The sequence below is a fragment of the Thrips palmi genome, unplaced genomic scaffold (assembly GCF_012932325.1).
Source record: "Thrips palmi isolate BJ-2018 unplaced genomic scaffold, TpBJ-2018v1 HiC_scaffold_10, whole genome shotgun sequence".
In the NCBI taxonomy this organism is placed as follows: domain Eukaryota; kingdom Metazoa; phylum Arthropoda; class Insecta; order Thysanoptera; family Thripidae; genus Thrips; species Thrips palmi.
In genome coordinates, this window is record NW_023144621.1 from 457,815 (window position 1) to 475,147 (window position 17,333).

The 17,333-nt window shown below is 42.6% G+C and overlaps 2 protein-coding genes across 2 annotated transcripts in view; both read right to left on the reverse strand.

Annotated features, from left to right (window-relative positions):
• The window catches only part of LOC117646678, a 586,045-nt gene that overhangs the window by 411,658 nt on the left and 157,054 nt on the right, over window positions 1-17,333 (reverse strand). The window lies entirely within an intron of this gene.
• On the reverse strand, window positions 6,806-15,374 carry LOC117646580. The gene is made up of 5 exons (XM_034387626.1): window positions 15,076-15,374; window positions 10,682-11,132; window positions 9,470-9,619; window positions 9,191-9,396; window positions 6,806-7,767 (listed from the first exon to the last, which is right to left on the reverse strand). The coding sequence occupies exons 1-5, from the start codon at window positions 15,162-15,164 to the stop codon at window positions 7,434-7,436; spliced, it is 1,230 nt and encodes a 409-aa protein (XP_034243517.1). The 5' UTR covers window positions 15,165-15,374; the 3' UTR covers window positions 6,806-7,433.

Here is a 17,333-nt window from a genome sequence, read left to right on the forward strand (position 1 = left end):
ACCAATCAAGTAATGGGTTTTCCCCCTCCTTTAGATGAAAATGGCTTGCCAATTTTTAAAAAATTTCCCCTGCCACTTCTGCAGAAGTAATGAAGTCCTATTTTGAGAAAAACTATGAGAAGAGCTCCAATGCTTACACCATTGTGGCCCAGCCACTTTCCAATGATGCTCCTACTTTTTTGCCTCTCTCTCTATGGAACAGATAACAAGTTTAATGCCCTTAATGTTGTCAAGAGGTGGCATTGGACCATTCAACATGCTCAAGAGCACAACATTGAATTATGGGGGTCTCCTCTGATGGCGAGGGAAAAACTTTTGAGAGCCATGCTGCATGTATCAGTAGAAGCAAAACCTGATAAAAAGTGGAATTGGTTCAAATGCTCTCTTTCTCCAAAATTGATTGTGATTCAAGACACTATTCACCTCGTAACAAAGTTGAAGACAAAATTACTTGGACCTTCAATGATTTTGCCCATGGGAAACTTTTATTTTGCTTCTCGTGGGCATATAATCGACCTTATAAAAAATAACAGCAAGGACCTCCATGAGTTGTCTAACGCAAATCCCAAAGTCACAGTGTGGTACCTTAGTCCTCGCCAAGAACGTGCCTACAAGAAAAATGTCAAGAACAGATATATTAAAAATAGTGTACAAGTGAAGTCCCAAAAACTGTATGTTCTCGGTGACAGCCACGTCAGGGACTTTGGCTACATTCTAAATCAAGCTACGTCCTCTTCTACTAAATGCTTTGCACAGTGTATTCCTGGAGGAAACTCCGGTATAATTTCCAATAATCTAAATAACCATATCACTCACTTAGAGCCTTCTGACATTTTTGTCTTTGTAGCTGGTACTAATGATATCTTCAAATCCAGAAATGGAAATACTATTGAGTTCTCTAATGAAACTAAAAGTAATGTTCTATCCCACAGTCTTCATACTAATGTTATCCTAACTACTGTACTGTATAGACAGGATGATTGCTCACTCAATGAAGCAGTTAAACTATACAATGATAATCTAATTAGTTTGGTTGAAAACTTCAAAAAGACCTGTGACTTCCCTAAAAGAATTGAAGTTCTTGATCTTAACTTACATGTAAATACAGAAATGTATAAGAGAGATGGAGTACACCTTACTGATGAAGGAAAAGAGGCCATATGCTATCAAATAATTAAAATCAAGGACCGTCTCATGATCAACAATGAGTTTTTTTCCAGAATTTAAACTAAAACTAAAGTCAAAATTCTGCACCTCAATGTCAGGGCACTCTGCAATAAGAAAAATAAATCACCAAGCTACTTAATAATGAGAAGCCTCATGTTGCTGTCCTAACGGAGCATTGGCTTAAACCAAAAGAAATTGAACTATATAATATAAGAGGTTTCATTTTGAAATCCTCCTTCTCTCGGGTAAATGGTTATGGTGGGGTCATGATTTTTGTTAATAAAAAAATTTGGAAAGTATGTAACTTCTATTGACTCGATAAACAAAAAGTCTATTGATGGTGTGATAGAAATATCGGCCATAAGTTAGTAATCTCGAACCTTAAATTTAATATTTTTGGGAGTTTATAGACCACCAACTTCTATTGATAGCGATCCCAAAATTTACCCAGTCTATGGAAATACTGCAAGATCTAATGAATGAAAATCTACCCTTTTAAAAAATAGAACACTATCTGTGGAGATTTCAACATTGATACTCTGAATCCATCTAACAAATCCCAATTATTTATTAATCTATGTAAAGCTAGCAATTTTAAAATCCTCTTAAATGAGCCCACTAGAATCACAGAGACATCTGCAACCTGTATTGAAAATTTTTCTAATCAATTTCCATCCCACTGATCTTCATCTTGTTAACTATGACCCACTCATATCTGATCATAACACTCAAGTCTGTGAACTTGAATTCTTAACTGATTTAGAAAAGGTCTCCAACCCGAAAGGGATGATAAGGAGAACAAATCCATCAACTTTATTGATTCTTAACAGACTTCTTGAAAAAGAAGACTGGCACGAAGTCTTCAATAGAGAAAACCCCGGGACCTTGCCTATGATGAGTTCATAAATTTTTTACCTTTCATTTTAATAATGCTTGTCCACTTTCAACTTTTGTGATCAACCCCCTAGAGAAAGAATAATAAAATATAGTAAGAGAAACAAATGAAAACTATAACACCTTAGAGCTTGTTAGAAATTGTATTATCAATAACATTGGCAATATAGACGAACTGAAAAAAATGCAGAAAAAAAATTTAAAAAGTCTCAAGCACGAAGTTGATAATAATGTGAAAACAGCCAATAGTAACCGTATTAAAAAAGCAAAAAAAGTATCAAAGGAGACATGGAATCTCATAAATGAAACTAATGGAAAAAGCAAACCGAGTAACTTCGAAAGCATTGCTCTTGTGGTCAAAGGTACACGCATAACTGACCCCGTAGAAATTTGGGTAACGCCTTCAACAACCCCTATTTGAAGTTCCAGAGAACATCTGCCAAAAACTACCATCCATTGATTTTAATCTTGATAACATCAAACCTAATGACTCTTCAATGCATTTGAAAGATGTCTCTGAAGCTGAATTGATGAAAATCATTCAAGGCCTCAAAAAATTTTAACTCTTTGGTACTGATGGTATCTCCATATTATTATTAAGAAACTAGGGTAAATATTATCAAGCCCCTTCTGTTTATTGCTAAGCTCATATTACTTACTGGGATCTTTCCATCTAAACTAAAAATCTGCTTGATAAAACCTCTGTTTAAAAAAATAGATAAAGAAAATCCAGAAAATTTTAGACCCTTAAAAATCACTTCATCCTTCTCAAAAATCTTCGAAAGAATGATTCTTGATAGATTAGAACCTTTTCCCCAGAAGTAGTAACCAAATCTGCCATAACCAATTTGGATATAAGAAAAAACATCAACAATTGATGCTTTGGGAGCTGCCATCGATACAGTTGCGAAAGCTCAATTTAATAGTGAATCTGTCATAGCTATTTTTCTCGATCTCAGTAAAGCCTTTGACTGCGTTAAACATGATCTACTTCTAAAAATGCTACATAAACAAGGAATCAGAGGCAATGCCCATAAAATTTAAATTTAATCCTTCCTTAAGAACAGGGGCCAAAGTGTGGAAATTAAATCTATTAGTACCATGAATGTTTTATCAAATGTACACTCAGAAATGAAGAAGGTTAAATTTAATGTCCCTCAAGGTACCGTGATTGGCCCTATTCTCTTTCTAATTTATGTTAACTGCCTTGAGTTTATCATTTCCAATATGGACTGTAAAGCAGTTCTTTATGTTGATGACACCAACATTATAGTTAAAGCTAAAAAACTTGATGACTGCATTTCTAAAACAAAAACAGTTCTCACGGGAAATATCTCGAATTTTTACATCTCTAAACCTGTCTAAAATTTGGGGGAAAACCCACGTTATGTCCTTTGATAGCTCAAATACCTATGAAAATATCTCCGTGCTGGGCAATACTATTCCCCTTTTTAAAAGAAGTTAACTTCCTTGGCCTCACTCTTACCAAAGATCTGAAATGGATGGCTCATACCAACAAAGTAATATCTAAATTAAATAGAGGTATATTCATGCTAATGCAATCAGTGCAAAGTCTCAATAAAAGTGAAAACATTTTAGTCTATAACGCCTATATCCATTCGCATCTTATGTACGGTGCTCTTATATGGGGTAATCCCCATCTTTCTGTGATATGTATGGATAGCATTTTTAAAAAACAAAAGAAAGCCATAAGAATTTTAACTTTTAACTATAATAAGTACAAACAGAGTTGCAGAGGACTCTTCAAAGCTTTAAATGTTCTTACATTTCCATCCATCCATATTTTACAATGTGCTAAATTTGTTAGATGTAATAATTACACCAAGAGCGGAGAAATTCACTCTTATAACACCAGGAATAGCAAACTAAACTTTTACCGTTCCCATGCCAGCACCAAAGAAATACAGGATCACGCCTGTAAAATTTACAACAATCTTCCTAATCAATTGAAAGAAATTTCATGTCTCAAAATGTTCTGTAGGGAGCTTAAAAGGTGGCTGGTTCAAAAGGAGTTCTATAGAGTCAATGATCTTTTTATGTAATATTACTGTGTTGCTTATACTTGGGCTGCCTGGTCGCTTCATTAATGATCCCTTCTTGTTCTTTGTATCATGCTTTGTATCTCATTTTTTAACCTCTTAATCTGTGACATCAGCCATGTAACTCAATGTAACAAATAATGCTGAATAAATAATCTAATCTAATCTAATCTAAAATTTTACCAAATTTAAGTAAAAAATTCAACACGCATTTTTCAAACAGAATTTACGGCTTATCTATGCATATATTGTCGAATCCGGCTTTGCTAGTCTGTTTGCATGTCCATTGGGCCTCAAAATAAAAAATCACACCTCCGTAAACTTTTTGGTTCATTGCAAGGAGAATTTTTAGTAAACGACTAAAATAACACTAAAACCCTCATAACTTTGGAACTAATGGGAGTTGGGAGTCCAGTCTGTGGCTGTAAAAGTTTTTCATAGTAAGCAACTAAAGCACCAAAAACCAAAGCACTGCCACCTATACTTTGGAAGATAGTTTTTTCACCTTACAGTAACCTTAAGGGGGGACCCTGGTGAAAAAATCGCCAAAATTGAAAAAAATAGTATTTCCAAAGTTCATAGATAAAAATGTGCATAGAAGGTTTCAGATTCAACAGGTTGAACACCTTTAAGCTAAGTGGGTAGTTTCTTTATCATTTGGAAGGAAATAACATTGAGATCAGTTGTCGTTGGCTTCTACGCTCAACTTCACAGCTTTGCTCAGTCGACAAAAAATTTTGTCGTAGAAAGGCTTCCTGCGTTCCTGGTTGACACCTACATGAGTCGTCTTGCTTGGACTCTATTCATTGATGACTTGTCGACAAATTTTAGTGACGGAATCTTGATATCAGCCCTACTTTTTTTAAAACACACCTAAAAGCTTGAAAAAAGGGAAAAAAATCACTTTTTTTTAAATGTTAAAATTTGAAAATTGATATCTCAGGACAGAAGTTAAATTTGATAATTCCGTCACTAAAATCTCTTCTATACATCTTTAGGATAACCCAAAAAAAATTTCAAGACTTTCCGTTCCAATGAAAGACGCAGGAAGATTTTTCCCCAACGCTCCAATAAACACTAAAAAGCCACTTTTCTCAGAGACCGTTCAACATTTTGGATTGAATTTTGTTTTGGGAACTCACCATAATGAACCTAATAATTAAGCAAAGTTTCAACTTTCTGGGATTATTTTGAAGCCTACTTGAAAGTTTCACCAGGGTCCCCCCTTAAGACAAAGAGGAGCGAAATCGCCGATGGTCTACTTCAAACGGCCCTGATATGCTCAAATCTTCAGTAAAAATAGTGAAATTGAGCAACTTTGAGAGCCTGTAGCATCCAAACCCGACGTCGTAGAGCCTCGTTCGGCACGGCATTCGAAAGAGCGCATTTTTTGAGTATCTGAGACCCATTTGGGTACTTTTTTGGATCTCGGTTTGCGAGAACCCATCTAGTCCCAAACCCTCGAAAACAGCTGTTTTTGGGGTGTTTAGACCCGTACCAAAGCCACAGGGGGTGTCGGATTTCGTCCAAGGGTCTTTTCGGCAGTTCGTATACATACAAGGAACCGATAAAACACCACAAGCGCCCGCTCCTAGGATGTCGCCGACCAAGTGGTTTTTTTTTGTCTGGAGCTTCTCTTTGCCTCGTCGCCCCAATTTCAAAAATGCCTCTAGCTGGACCCGATGTCAAAATCCTCCTCCAGCCCATGTAGACCTGCAGCATCGCCCTTGGGGCTCCGATCGAAAAAGCCGTCAACGGGTGGTTTTAAGGGTCACCCAAGGAGGCTGCATGTCAAATTTGGTGAAGATGAGGCAACGACGGGAAGTCCACGGACAAACGGACGGACGAAGGAACGCACAGCATGCATCCCGTATTTTTATTAAATATATTACGGGACGGGCCAAAAAACGGTACACACAGTCAGCATGACCTCACCGATGCAGAACATGTCATTTAGCGAGGGATTGCATTCCATTTCCAGTAGCTACAGTGATTGCGCCGACTCAGCGCCTGCCCCAAAGGCACCCAGCCTACTTCCCAGTACGAAGTGTTGCCTGCCGCACCAGGCGCTCAAAGGGTGGTGCAGCCTCTGTGCCAAAAGCGCGCGGACCGCGATCCGCTAGGTAGGCTTTTCTTAAAAATTTTATTTGCAATCAGGTCGTGGTGCCAGAAGATCCTCCAGATTCAAAGGGAAATGTGCTTAAAGAATTCTTAGTCCCGAGATATTATGCAAAAGATTTAAGTTTTTCAGGATAAATAGGAGCATTTGCCTGATTCCAAAAATACCCCTACATGCAGAGCTAGCACCACTTGCAGCCGAAATCCTCCTCCCGCTCATGTTATGCTTGACCTTTTCTGCCGTTTTTCGGAGTTTTTCGCTTACTTTGAAGCCTGTTGAAACAAGCCAAACAATTCAACGTCAGCAACATTGGAGGGCTAGTTTCAATACGCGACTACTCGTGTAGACCTATAGAAAAATCGCAATACACTTTCTTAGTCGGTCGATCCACTGTTTCCAAGATCAACTGCCGAAGGCGGGATCGTACACACTGTTAAAAAAAGTGCTGTAAATTAACAGCACTTATGCTGCTAAGTTTGACAGCAACACGACTTGTTTTATTACAAGCATGTTGTAGCCCTCGGTGCTGTTTTCTGACAGTTCGATTGTAATAAAACAATACTTCTTTGGAGTCTTCGACGATGTATTCCCAACATTTGTGTTGATTTCATCGTGCTGTTATTAAACAAGACCCTTGTACCCTGACAACAATATATGTTTTAAGATTGCAAAAGGCTGTTTCTAAACATGAAACCTGTTTAACGACAACACAACTGTTTTTAATCACGATTACATTATTGTTACTTGACAAGGAAGTTATGATACGGAAGTGCTGTTTCTGGATGGGTTTCCCGTTCAGATACAAAACAATATGGTTGTTATTTAACAGCATTACTGTAGGTGATTGTGTTGTAATATTACAGTGGATTTTTAACAGTGCAGAAGTTTCGGAAAAACTCCATGATTTTTCCATTTTTTTTTTCGGAATTTTCTGACAGTGTGAAAAGCAATGTTCGTATTGACGCTAAACTCATCGCGTTTGGATTCCCAGGGTGTGCTTCGTGCCAGGTCCATGAAGTGCAGCTTTGTCGCGGCAGTGGTCTTGGCACGCCGAAGGTGCGACGAGACACGTCGGTCGCGGAGAGTGCTGTCCACCGAGCCACTGCACTGCCGCCCCGGGAGGACAGCTCGCCCCACTGTAGAGTCTGGACGGTGCCCGTGCTCTTCCGAAGTCGCCGCCGTCACGCTCGTGGCTAGAAGGCTTCCCATGCAACCTCTTCACACTCATAGCACTGCACCGTGGCGGCCGGCAGCACGCGCCGCACCGCGGACACCTGTGCAGTGCAGGCTGAGGGGGAGTGGGTGACGTACCCCCTCCACAGCACGACCCTGGACACGCGGAGGCCGCACTGGCCCAGCAGGGCGTCCAGGTCGTCGCATCCTCTGGGCCACTGCCCGCCCCCCGGAGTGCCGACGTGCAGCCACAGCTCCTCCAGCGAGGCACTGTGGGCGCGCAGCAGGGAGGCCAGGGCGGGCCGGGGGAGTCCGGCAACACGCAGCCACTTGAGGGCGCTCCGTGGCAGGGCGCACTCTAAAAAAAATTGTGGTAGAAATCCTATAAAAGTATCGGACGCATTTAACCTATTCGGTATAGGATTTTTCCCACACAGGACATGGTAATTTTACCATATGTCGATATGGCAAAAATCCTATACATGTTGTTAGGTTTCTACTATATTAGGGTGTGGGAAAAATACTACACCGTGTATGGTAAAAATCCCATACGAATTGTGGGATATTTTCGTTACGTGAGGTGGTGAAACTCCTATTCAAGCATAGGAAAGCTTGTTTAGAGGATCATCATTCGGAAGAACATGGCGGCACATCTCACAGGAAGGCTTTACCAAAAATGAAGTAGTGAGAGTGAGGACTCCAGCAGAAGTAATCTCAAACTCGGAAGACAGTTCAGACCTGTCAAGGTTACCCTTAGACGAGGTGGACCGCGTAGCTAGACATGAAAAAGATCTTGCGTGCACCCAACCTAATGGCCGACCGCAGTCGCCAGCGAGTGGCAACATGGAGATGCGTTTTTCTCGACTATAGTGTCATATTTTGTTTAAAACTGAAAGCCAACGGCTAGGGCTGACACTTACTTAGGCAACAGATGATATAGTTGTCGAAAATTATTTTCTTTAGTAACATAAATCGGAAAGACTTATTGGTGAACGGGCACGGCGCTCCAAGCGCCACCTAGCGGCAGGTTTGTGAAACCTGGCGCCAGGCGGCTGACAGTGGACCATATACCCTAACCCACAGTTTACGTTTTGCAAGGTAACTTAACAAAAGACGATGTCAAAATGCTTTGGAGCGCTACGTTTATTTTCAGTCTCATTATAATATCACGTAAAATTTCGCAAGGATTTAAAACCATGGCTCATTTACATAAATAGTTCTCAGAGTTTCCGCGACTTTCAGACTTACCCATTTCAAGTTTTACTGAAGAAGTCGAAATAATCCAAAACCATATGAGATAATGGGGCAGAACAAGATACAAAATAACTTTAAACCAGTGTTAAAGAATCGTCTACAGTGCCAATTCCTATACAACGGTTTGACACACATGAGCTTTTGTTTACTTTCCTCTGGGCAGTTTTGCCGCCTTGGTCCTTGTGCAGCCTGTTACTAATATTGAATATCCGTTTTGTTCCCCTCTCTCCTCCAAAGATTTTTCAGAAATGTTTGGGATTCTTACTAATGCGTTGTAGGAAAAGCACTATACAACGGCCTGAAGTAATAGGATTTCTACTAAAAAGTGTGGCAAAAAACCGATCACGAGTACAGGAAATCAAATTCCTATACTCGGTTCGGATTTTTACTACACCGCATTGGCAAAAGAACGAAAAGCATAGGAATTTTCCAAATCATGTATAGGATTGTCATTTCCCATACCGAAGTTGGTACTTTTACCATACGACGGTGTAGTAGAAATGCCATTATTTTTTAGAGTGCGGGCAGCGAGGGGGGCTGTGCGTCCAGGGCACCGTCGCCGCAATACACGTCCATCCGCCGCAGTGCAGGCATGGCGTGCGCCGCCAGAAGGTGCTCCTGGCGGGGATACCACACGCTCAGCTCCTCCAGCGTCGGGGCGGCACTCCGCAGCACGTCCAGGGCCCAGGCAGGGTCACGGTGGCACCCCACGCTGGTCATCCGCCGCACCTGCAGACAGACGGCGTGAGAAGGCCGGGTTGGCGGAGGCCGCCAAGGCCTCGAGGTGGGCGGCAGGACTCACCCCGTGCTGCCGCACGCGGGCCAGCGTGGCCGCCTTCTCTTGCTGCTCGCTGCCCGCTGCAGTCCAACTGAGACTGCCCAATTTGAGCTCCTGAATGCGATCCGCGGCTGGGGGCGGAGCGGCCACTGCGGGCTGCGGCTGGAATGCGTCCTGTCGGCACGTCAACCCGCATTCAGTTTCACGCGTTCGGTCTTCGCAGGCATCACTGCCATCGCGGACGCCGGGGGAGGCGAAGTTGCAGCGTCCAACGAAACATGGAAGTGCGCCGATTTGGGCCGAATTTGGGCCCTTCGACGCGCATAGGATGCACTGACGATGCAGATAAACTTTGCTGAGTACTGATTTCGTCATTTGCCTTTGAAAGAGAGGTCCAAGCTCAGCAAACATAACCGTTCAAAAGATATTGGCCCAAACGTATGGCCATTTGAGAGGTGACCCACTGTAAAACATAGACATAGTAGGGGAGACTGGAAATGGCAATAAAAAGGCGGATTTTTATTGCCCCCCTTTTTGGCGTCCGAGGCGAGCAGTCCCGGAGGCAGCCAGAGGGGGTGAGGCGAGGGTGACAAGAGGAGGCTCGCCGCGCCTCCAGATGTGCTCCGCTCGGCTCCGCTCCGGGCTGGTCGGGGTCCGGCTCGGCCTAGCCGAGCCATCCCAGGTAGCACGAGCGGAGCCGACCCGAAGGCGAGACGTGCCCCTCGGGTCGACCCGAGGGGCACGTTCCCCGACACCCCCGCTTCATCCCCCCTGGCTGTCTCCGGGACTGCTCGCCTCGGACGCGACAAAGGGGGGCATTAAACCGGACGCGCCAAAGCACGGCAGCATAGGCCGGCTTCCAGTCTCCCCTATTTAGTCTATGCTGTAAAACGTTTCTGTAAACTGTGTGCTAGAATGTGGATCATTTCTAGCGTATTAAGCCCACCCTAGCCTTCCCCCCTAATGTTTGGGTAGAATTCTGTGCGTGTAACGTGTACTGCACGAAGGAATGAGAATCAGAGCACAAGAAAATGTCTAATGGACTCTTAACCTAAAGGTGACCCAGACAATCACGAGGCGTTTACGAATACGGAATCTCGTCCCTGCCAGGACCCTTTCATCTTGCCAGGGCAGGGCGCTGACGCGGTGCTCCACCGCCTCACTCGTTGGTGATTGAAACTAGAAGTCCCTGCTGGTCCTTGCTGGCCCGCCCCAGCCGGCCCCACGGTGGCGTACCTTGTGGATGCGGCCGTGGCGGTGCAGGTGCAGCACGAGCGCGTTGAGCAGGCTGCGGCTGGCGCCCAGGTCGCCCCTCCACTCGGTGCCGCCCTGGTGCCGCAGCCCGCACTCCATGCCCTCCAGCAGGCTGGCCGCGTCCTGCAGCTGCTGCAGGCCCTCCGGCTGGCCGGCCTCCAGGTCGCCGCCCTCGTCCACCGCCGCGAGCAGCTCCCTGCGGGCCTGCTTCACCTGCCGCTGCATGTCCCGCCAGAACTGCAGCAGGCCCTCCACGGCGTCCTTGGCGTGCTCCAGCGACTCCACCATCTTGTCCGTGTCCGAGTCCGCGTGCCCCAGCTGCTGTAGCCGCGGCTGCACCTGCTCCGAGCGCACCTTGCGCAGCGAGCAGAGCACGTGGCCGAGGTCCAAGCAGTCCTCCACCGCGGCCCGGTCGCAGCCACGGCACCACACTCTGTGCAGTGGTGTGCACGCAAAAAAATAAATCGATTTAGAGCTAAAAAGTTAGCACCAGTGCTAATTTATCTAGCTCTGTAGGCCCAGCAAAATTTTTAGCTGCACAGCTAAAAATTATTAGCTGGGTAAATTTAGCTATGGAGAAAACGGAGATTAGTGGCATTGAAAACAACTCTGGCTGCATTAGCAGTGTAGAATTCTTCATGATTATGATATTTATTAGAAGGTGCGGGATTTTCTGTTTAAGACGGACCAGTCGTCCTGAGGCGTAAGGCTCCTCCGGGACAGACGTGTCTCAGGGGACTTTAAAAATTGCTGACCATGGGTAATGTAACGGAGAGAACATGGGGAGCATCCGTTCCCCGACTAACCCATCTCTCACTGCTAGCCACCAGCGCGAGCGAAGCGCCACGGAACGAACGTAGCCTTGCCCTATCTCCTAAACATTTTTGCTGCATTGTAAATCCCATTTTTGCAGCCATTGATTAGCACTGCAGCAAACTGAAGTAGCTGAATCCTCAAGAAATGTAGGTTCCGGGAAAGCCGCACTGTTCAAAACATTCTGAAAATTCAGACAACTTTTTTCAGACTTGACGTTATGAAACACCAATTAAGACCTTTTTATGAAATTTCATAACTTTTGTCTGAGATGTCAGACAGGGCAGTCTGAGACCGTGCTTGGTCTGAATATTTGTACCCAGTCTGAAATTTCATAATGAGGGAAGTCATAAAATTAAGATTAGGCTGACTAATACAAAACCAGATATACAAAATAAAACGTCGCGCATCAAAGCATTATGATATTCGCAGTTGTTATGTTGAGGGAGCTTGTTGAATGCAAACTGTGGACCAATAACTTCTCAAATGGTTTGGTCCACTTGCTTGCAGCCGCCTGGAGTTACGTTTCAGGGACCTGCCGCTAGGTGGCGCCTGGAGCGCCGCGGCAGATCGCCAGTTTGTATTTCCGATTAATGTCATTAAAGTAAATAACTTTTGCAAACAGCATCATCTGTTGCTTTAGTAATTATCAGCTCTAGCCTTTAGCAATAATTTTGAAGCAAAATATTACTCCGAAGTCGATAAAACCGCATTTCAATGTTGGCTCTCGCTGGCGTCTGCGTTCGGTCATTAGGTTGGGTGCCCGCATGATCCTCCGAAATGTTGTGGCACACATGGGAGGTTCTATATGAGTTCTCACCCTCGAACGACGAGTGCCTCAGTCTTACTGCGGACCATCTCGTCTGATATTTTTTGAGTAGCGATGGTGACCATCGTGCGCCGAATCCCGGCGCGCTTTCAAGTTTGCTCTTTCTCTCACAGGAGAAAAATCGTTATCGTCCAGTAGGTCCGCCCTAACAAGCGTCTAGACCACCACAACAGACTGCCCTTTCCGCAGGATTGCTGCAGGATGAATTCACACAGTATGTTCTAAAATTTTGGACAAAAAGTATGAATTTTCAGCTACAAAGCAGTGGGAATTTTAAGACTTGGCCATGTCTGAATTTTAAGACTTCATTTTCAGACCAAGACGAGCCTGAAAATTAATAACGAGTTTATGTAAAAGTACTTCACTCAAATTAGTCTGAAAATTCAGAAATTTTTTTTAACAGTGCGATCTCCGGCAGACCCTCAACTAAAGGAGCAGCGCTACTCAGCAGAGGTCGCTAGCAGAGTTGCAATTTTTTTAGCTGTGGTGCTAAAAAACGCCAACTAAGAAAGTTAGCTCTGCACTGACTTTTATTTTTTTGCGTGTGGTGACATGAGTTCAACGTTTATTGTTATCATCGGGGCGTGACCGGTTTCTAAAGTGCAACAAAACAGCATGTTACGATGTAGTAAACGAATTCGTCATAGCATGGACCAATGTCCTGAAATGCAGAACTTAATGGTTTGGTGTACACTGTTAAAAAAAATATGAAAATTCAGACTGATTTCGTCTTACTTGGTGGTCTGAATCGTAAATTCATAAAATGGTACGAATATTAAGACCAAATGTCTGAAAAGTTTGACCTGTTGTCTGAAATTTGAATTTAGACTAGCAAGTCTGAATATTTAGAGCGATGGCTATCAAGTTTTGTACATTGTCGTCCGAAAACTAAATTCATACTTGTGAAATCGGAAAACGAGTGAAAAAACCCCGTCCCCTTTGTACATTTTTCGATTTTCTCAGAACTTTTATCAACACTACTGTTGTATTTCAAATAATATATACGTTTAGTGTCGTAAAAGCATAGAGAATGTTTCAGAGCTCCGAAATGGACACTTGTTGCTCTATCCGCTAGGTGGCGCTAGTGTCGCATGGATGATCTTTTGGAGCTAAAATTGCCACTTGAAGGCGAAATTGCGAATATTTTGTTACAAACTTATTCCAAGTGATTGTCTGAAAGGGCATGAGCGCACCAAAGCAAGATTCAGGTTAATAAGTGCAGTATAAGCTAAATAACAAAGAATACAATTTCACTCTCGCGCATGGCCACGGGTCGGCGCGTGGTTGGGCTAAGGCCGCTCTCCCTCGCAATTCGGCAGTCACCTCTAGCCTCTTCATTACCTTTGCAAGTTGGTGTCTACTGCCGTGTACCTAATTTTTGAGCCGAGACGATCCGCTGAGCGTCTACGATAAACCGATGGCAAAAGTTCGCCGATATGTGTTCTACTCTACAGAGCGGCATTTTTTGGTGCGACTGTTCAATGTCTTGTACAATTTATTTGATAAAATAGACCGACTGGTATCATTTTTATAAACATGTTGATTTGAAAATTCAGATAACGTCTTGAAACTTTCAGACCGCGAAGTATGAATGTTTTGGTACTAAAATTCAGACTGAATGTAAGTAAATCGACTTCTTACAAAAAATTATGAATTTTCAGTAATTTTTTTTAACAACTTATAAGTGCGCTAACATGCGATACGATTGGTCCAAGACGAGAGTTTTATATCCACTTTTACCTCCATATGATCCGTACAAAAGCGTTTTACTTGTGCGACCAGGTGGGATTCCATCGAAGCTATTTTGGTTTTCTGTGTGTTAAGGGGGCACACCAGTGAAAATCGTAAAATTTTTGGCCCCCTTTTTTTATCTTATCTCTTTTTTCTGCTATTCATTCCGAGTCGAACGCCGAAAACCCCACCTAAAAATTTCCAATTACTTTGGCTTGGGCACTTTTTTGAAGTTCCAAAAAAGGTAACTATTTTTGCATTTTTTACCTAAATTTGTTAACGTGCAGGTGTTTCACTTGAAGTCCAATGACAAAACCCTCGACCATCAAAACGCATTTGGGAAAAAGGAATTTTTGGCGAAAACCGAACTCAAAATGTCATAAATTGCGTCCGTAATGAGGAATAATGCGTGAAAACCCGTAGTTTCACTTCAAACGTCGTTTTCTCGAAACCCCATTTTTATACCTGGTGCCCACGATTGCGGCCGCAAAAATTGAGATAATTGAGTGCGGTTTGCGGCAAAATGTTCCTTAAACTTCCCGCTATCGTGTGAACCTCGGATATGGTCGTAGCATGAACAGGGCCTGAGCCACAGACACGGAAAAGTGAAAAAAATGGTCAAAAAATTAGTTTTTTTTTGCTTCTCAAAAAAACACATTTAGGATTTTGTTTCCGACATGTCCGTGGTTCACACGATAGCCACATGTGTCCTGATGAGAAATTTGAAACCCATGTTTGTGGCTCAATCGAGGGCTTCACAAAGTTGGGGAAAGTGGAGCCGTGTCACCTAAAAAAGAAGATGGCGCCCACCCCCCTTCCCGTCGCCGCCCCTAGCTGCCGTGTACTTTTTGGTTAAAATTTACATATTTTATCGTTCAGAATGAAATTTTAACCCATTACCTTTGTTACTTTTAAACAGAAAAACGTTTTTTCGAAGCCTCTGCATTTTCACTGGTGTGCCCCCTTAAAAAGACTGGTCTAGGAAGATTTTGGCTGAGCTTACTTCAAAGCTGAAACTTTAGAGTCCCGGCGCGGAGAAGATTTCCCTTTTCGGCTTCTTGTCGACGAGGTCCAGAATGGCGAAGTTCTCATAGAAAGGGTTTAAGCTTCGTCGCCGAACTCCTAGAAAAAGAGACAAAGATAAACCAAAAGGGTGATCTCGTGAGTAAGGCTTTACCGGAACCCTCGGAAACAAAATCGTGTAAAAATCGTTATTATTTTAAATTATTTTCAGTTTTAGTTTCGCCTTTTGTTTCAAGCAAAAAGGGGTGTGCTTTTTCCCTGCAAGTTAACAAAATGTATTCCTTCTGAAACAGACGGCCGGGAGTAGACATAACGGGAACCAAAATTTTTTCCCCTTTATGTTGACATGATTTCCTACAGATTGAAACCTTGTTTGGGGTGAGAACCCTAGTTCAAACCCAGGTTTCTTGGGAGGTTTTTACTAATAAAAATTGTCAGAATTTTGAGATTTTTTTCCCTTTTGGGTTTTTAATAATGGTGGCGAGTCTCTAATCGCCTTCGTGCGTTTCCTGTGAGCTGCCAGGGCCTCCTAGAGCACGAAAACAAAATTCACGGTGGTCCCCGAACAACCGCTAGAAAGCAACACGGCAACACTTTTAAAAAAAAATCTAAAAATTCAGACCACTTTTGTCAGACTTGGTGGTCTAAATTTATTTTTCAGACTTGTTTCAGACTGTTGTCTGAAAATTTTCCCTTTCCGGTATGAAAATTGCGCCCTGATCGTCTCAAAACCCTGAATTCAGACCAGCGCAGTCTAAAAATTTTAGATGGTTAAGGTGAGGTGTGGGTGAAAAGGGAAACTTCTATACCATTGGCTGTGGTGGTTAAAACTCAGGGCGTTTAAGTACTAGGTAGGAAACTATTACTCACAAATTTTCACCCAAATCTACCCACCCATTAGCCACAGTAGGCTTTTTTATTGAATTAAAGCGTTTAGTAGAAAACACCCACGCAAATTTTTTGACGGAATGATCTGAAATTTGTTTTGGAGTACCTAAACCCCCATACTTTAATGAACAGAGCGATTTTTCATTTTATTTTTTTGTATTTACGAGCAAGCTTCACAATTTTTTAATTGCAAAAAATAAGGTTTTTTCTCCTTTTTTACCATTTTAAGCTGAACGATTTCAGAAAGTGGATAGCTATTTGAAATATCTCTCTGTTACATTGTTACATGGACCACAAAGAACCCTTCAAAAAGTATGGCAGTATAAAAAAAAAGTATGCGTGGTAGTTACGGAGTAAAAAAAAAAATTTTTTCGACCTTTTTCGTAAGAGTTGGGTGACCAGAAAAGGGGCACGCATAAATCAGTCCATGTTTGATGAAACCCCTCACTTTGGGGTCCCTAACACAGACTTTAAGAACAGCTGTCGGTAATAGAAGAATTTTACATTAAAAAACAAGGGATTAAATTTATGATTTTAATGAATTTGGTCCCCAAATTTTACCCCCCACCTCACCTTTAAATCTGAAAATTCAGACCAACCCAAGATTTCATTTGTCCGCTAGATGGCGCGCATGTTGTGGACATACCTACTTCTGTTTAAAAGGCTTTTAAAGTGAAAAAATATTAGTTGAAAAATTCCAAATTGACAGGACTTAATCGGCCCTATGAGAACCATTCTCTGCTGCAAGATTTATCTCCGTAAAATGGGTGGAAATTGAACAATCCACATTCTAATTTACCTCTCGCGGGTGGCTCCGTGTCGCCATTTTCCTTTGGGGGCCACAGGCCGGCCTCTCGAGAGTCAGGGAAAAGGGCAGAGGTCCTTCTCCCTCATCACAATTTTTTGTCAAAGTTGTCCTTCGGGAGGTTCACACAAATGAGATTCTTTTTATGTCATATTGAACATGTCACGAACCTCAAAGTTCACAATCTTCGTACAGGACTGAATTTTCAGACCACCAAAATCTTAAATGTAAGACTCTCGGTTCTGAGTTTTTAGACCATCTAAATGGTCTGAATTTTTAGACCTCAAGTCTGTTTAAAAACTTCTTACCAAATTTTGGGCTGAATTTTCAGACTTTTTTTTTTAAAAGTGAAAAACCGAAAAAAGTGCGCTCCGTCCCGATTTTCCTTCACGTGTCTATTACCTCGTTCTACGGTACCCCAAAAAAAATTTCCAAACCGCTTTCTCAGCGAGAAGAAGTTAGAAAAAGACTGCATGGAATTTTTCAAGCAGAAAATGATCGCAAAATAATGAAGACAATATTGCAAACGTTGTACGAAAAACCCC

Bases quoted from the DNA above. Each gene is read 5' to 3' on its own strand.
- LOC117646580 (XM_034387626.1), bottom strand. From the start codon at position 15,164: ATGAGAACTTCGCCATTCTGGACCTCGTCGACAAGAAGCCGAAAAGGG. The intron at 9,620-10,681 runs GTACGCCACCGT...ACGTGCCGACAG, and splicing joins GCCACGGCCGCATCCACAAG to GACGCATTCCAGCCGCAGCC. The intron at 9,397-9,469 runs GTGAGTCCTGCC...GTCTGTCTGCAG, and splicing joins CCCGCGTGCGGCAGCACGGG to GTGCGGCGGATGACCAGCGT.